This window comes from Suncus etruscus, chromosome 7, assembly GCF_024139225.1.
Source record: "Suncus etruscus isolate mSunEtr1 chromosome 7, mSunEtr1.pri.cur, whole genome shotgun sequence".
NCBI lineage: Eukaryota > Metazoa > Chordata > Mammalia > Eulipotyphla > Soricidae > Suncus > Suncus etruscus.
Window position 1 is genome coordinate 71,112,208 of NC_064854.1, and position 2,391 is coordinate 71,114,598.

The window sequence follows — 2,391 nt, forward strand, 5'->3', positions numbered from 1 at the left end:
GAAGCACTTTTGGAGAGTCTAGGATTTTCTAAATAGAGTATAATGCAGTGAGAGTTTGACTTCCTTTTTTTTCTTTTTGATTTTTTGGGCCACACCCACTGGCACTCAGAGATTACTCCTAGCTCTGCACTCAAAAATTGCCCTTGGCAGGCTATGGGGACCATATTGCCGTAGATGCCAGGAATTGAACCTAGGTCCATCTGAGTTGACTGTGTGTAAGGCAAAGGCCCTACTGGCTATGCTATCACATTGGCCCCTCACTTTTTCCTTTCTTATCTGGAAGCCCTTGATGACTTTTTCTTGCCTAATTGCTCTAGATAGTACTTCTAGTGCTATACGGAATAGAAAAGGTGAGAGTGGGAAACCTTGTCTTGTGACTTATATTAGAGAAAATATTTTCAGGTTTTTATTCCCATTGTGTATACTGCTTACCTTGGCCTGTTTGTAAATGTATTTGACTATATTGAGTAATGTGCCTTCAATTCCCATCTTGTTGAAAGTTTTTATGGGTGCTAGAACTTCTCAAATGTTTTCTCTCCATCTATTGCTACGATCATGTGATTTCTATTTTTTTTTCTTTTAATGATATGGTGTAATTATGTTTACTTACTTCCGTATGTTAAACCACCCTGCATCTCTGGGATGATTCCTGCATGGTTAAGCTGTATGACCTTTTTGATGAAACTTTAGGTTAAATTTACTACTATATTGTTGAGGGTCTTTGCATTTATGTTCATCAATGATAATGACCTGTAAATTTTTTGGTGGTCTGCTTTAGGTACTAGAGTGATAGTATCTTCACAGAAACTGTTTGAGAGTGTACCCATGAAAAAGGACAAAAGGAGTGAACTGGAAGAGTAGATACATAACAACTCCATACAAGAGAAGAAATTGGAAAAGAGCCTTAAAAAAAAAACCTAATCAGACAATGAAAATATCTTCAAAGTATGTGAACAGACAAAAATAGAAGATAAGCTCAATTGAAACAATATAAGATCCTAGGAATAAAATGTCTAAGAAGAATTAACAGTCAAGGATATCATTGCAGAGAAACTCCCAGAACAAAATAGTGCATGCAAGCAAATCCTGCATGCCCAAAGAGTACCAGCTAAAAATGATCAAAGGAAAGCACCCCAAGACATATCATAGCCACATGATGGATACCACAAATAAGGAAGTAATAATGAGGGTGCAAGATTAAAAAGGGAAATTGTATACAAAGGAAATTGACAGATGATTGCTCAAAACAAAACTCAAGGCCCAAAAATAATGGTGGGATATAACGACAAAACTTAATGAATGAGTTTGTCTCATTCAATGTATGGTTTGTCAAGAGTATTTTACCCAGTCAGTCTAGCATTTAGGTTTAAGCAAGAATCCAATTATTCATGGATAAACAAAAGCTCAGAAACTTTACATATCAAAACATATTTTAAAATACAAACTGGAAATTCTACATTAAGAAAAGACAGACCAATAGGCACTCCATACGTCTACATAAATGTGACACTAAATCCCATGACTATCATCTCTCTCAACATCACTGGACTAAATTCACCAGATAAGACACACAGAGTGGGAAAATTCATCAAAAAATCTGACTCTAACGTTCTGTTTTCTACAAGAAACACATATGAATCAATAGTCAGAACAAATATAGACTCAAAGTCAAGGGTTGGAGAAAATCATGCAAGTAAACAATGCCCTTACAAAGGCTGGAGTGCGATGCGCAGGTATCCCCCAACCGAGTTGGCCTCTGGATGGGACGATGTTTTGTGAGAAGTGTGAGAAGGAAATTGGCATAGTCATTACCCCGGATACATGGAAGGATGGTGCTCGCAATACCATGGAATGTGGTGGAAGAAAGCTGAAAGAGAATAAAACTTTGACTTCAAAAAAGGCAAGGTTTGATCCATATGGAAAGAACAAGTTTTCCACCTGCAGAATTTGTAAAAGTTCAGTTCACCAGCCTGGCTCTCATTACTGCCAGGGCTGTGCATACAAGAAGGGCAACTGTGCAATGTGTGGAAAAAAGGTTTTGGATACCAAAAACTACAAGCAAACATCCATCTAGTATTGAAAAGGCTGGAGTAGCCATACTATCAGATGATGCAAACTTTAGACTTAAAAAGATTAGAAGGTATAGAGATAAACATTTCATAATAAACAAGGAATATGAAAACAGGAAGAATCACACTCCTAAATAAATACATACCCAATACATACCCAGCAAAATACTTAAAATAATTGCTGATATATTTGAAGAAAGGTATCAATTGCAGCACAATAAAAGTGGGAAACTTAAACACCACCCTGTCACACCTATATAGGTAAACCAGGCAACCTAACAAACCTAACAAAAAATACTGTCTCTGAAGGGAGAAATGAAAG

The 2,391-nt window shown here is 36.7% G+C and overlaps 1 protein-coding gene across 1 annotated transcript; it reads left to right on the forward strand.

The window, feature by feature from the left end:
• Positions 1–1,768: 1,768 nt before the first annotated feature.
• Positions 1,769–2,074, forward strand: LOC126013799 (cysteine-rich PDZ-binding protein-like). Its single transcript, XM_049777002.1, has one exon. The coding sequence runs from the start codon at positions 1,769–1,771 to the stop codon at positions 2,072–2,074; it is 306 nt and encodes a 101-aa protein (XP_049632959.1).
• The last annotated feature ends 317 nt before the right edge of the window (positions 2,075–2,391 follow it).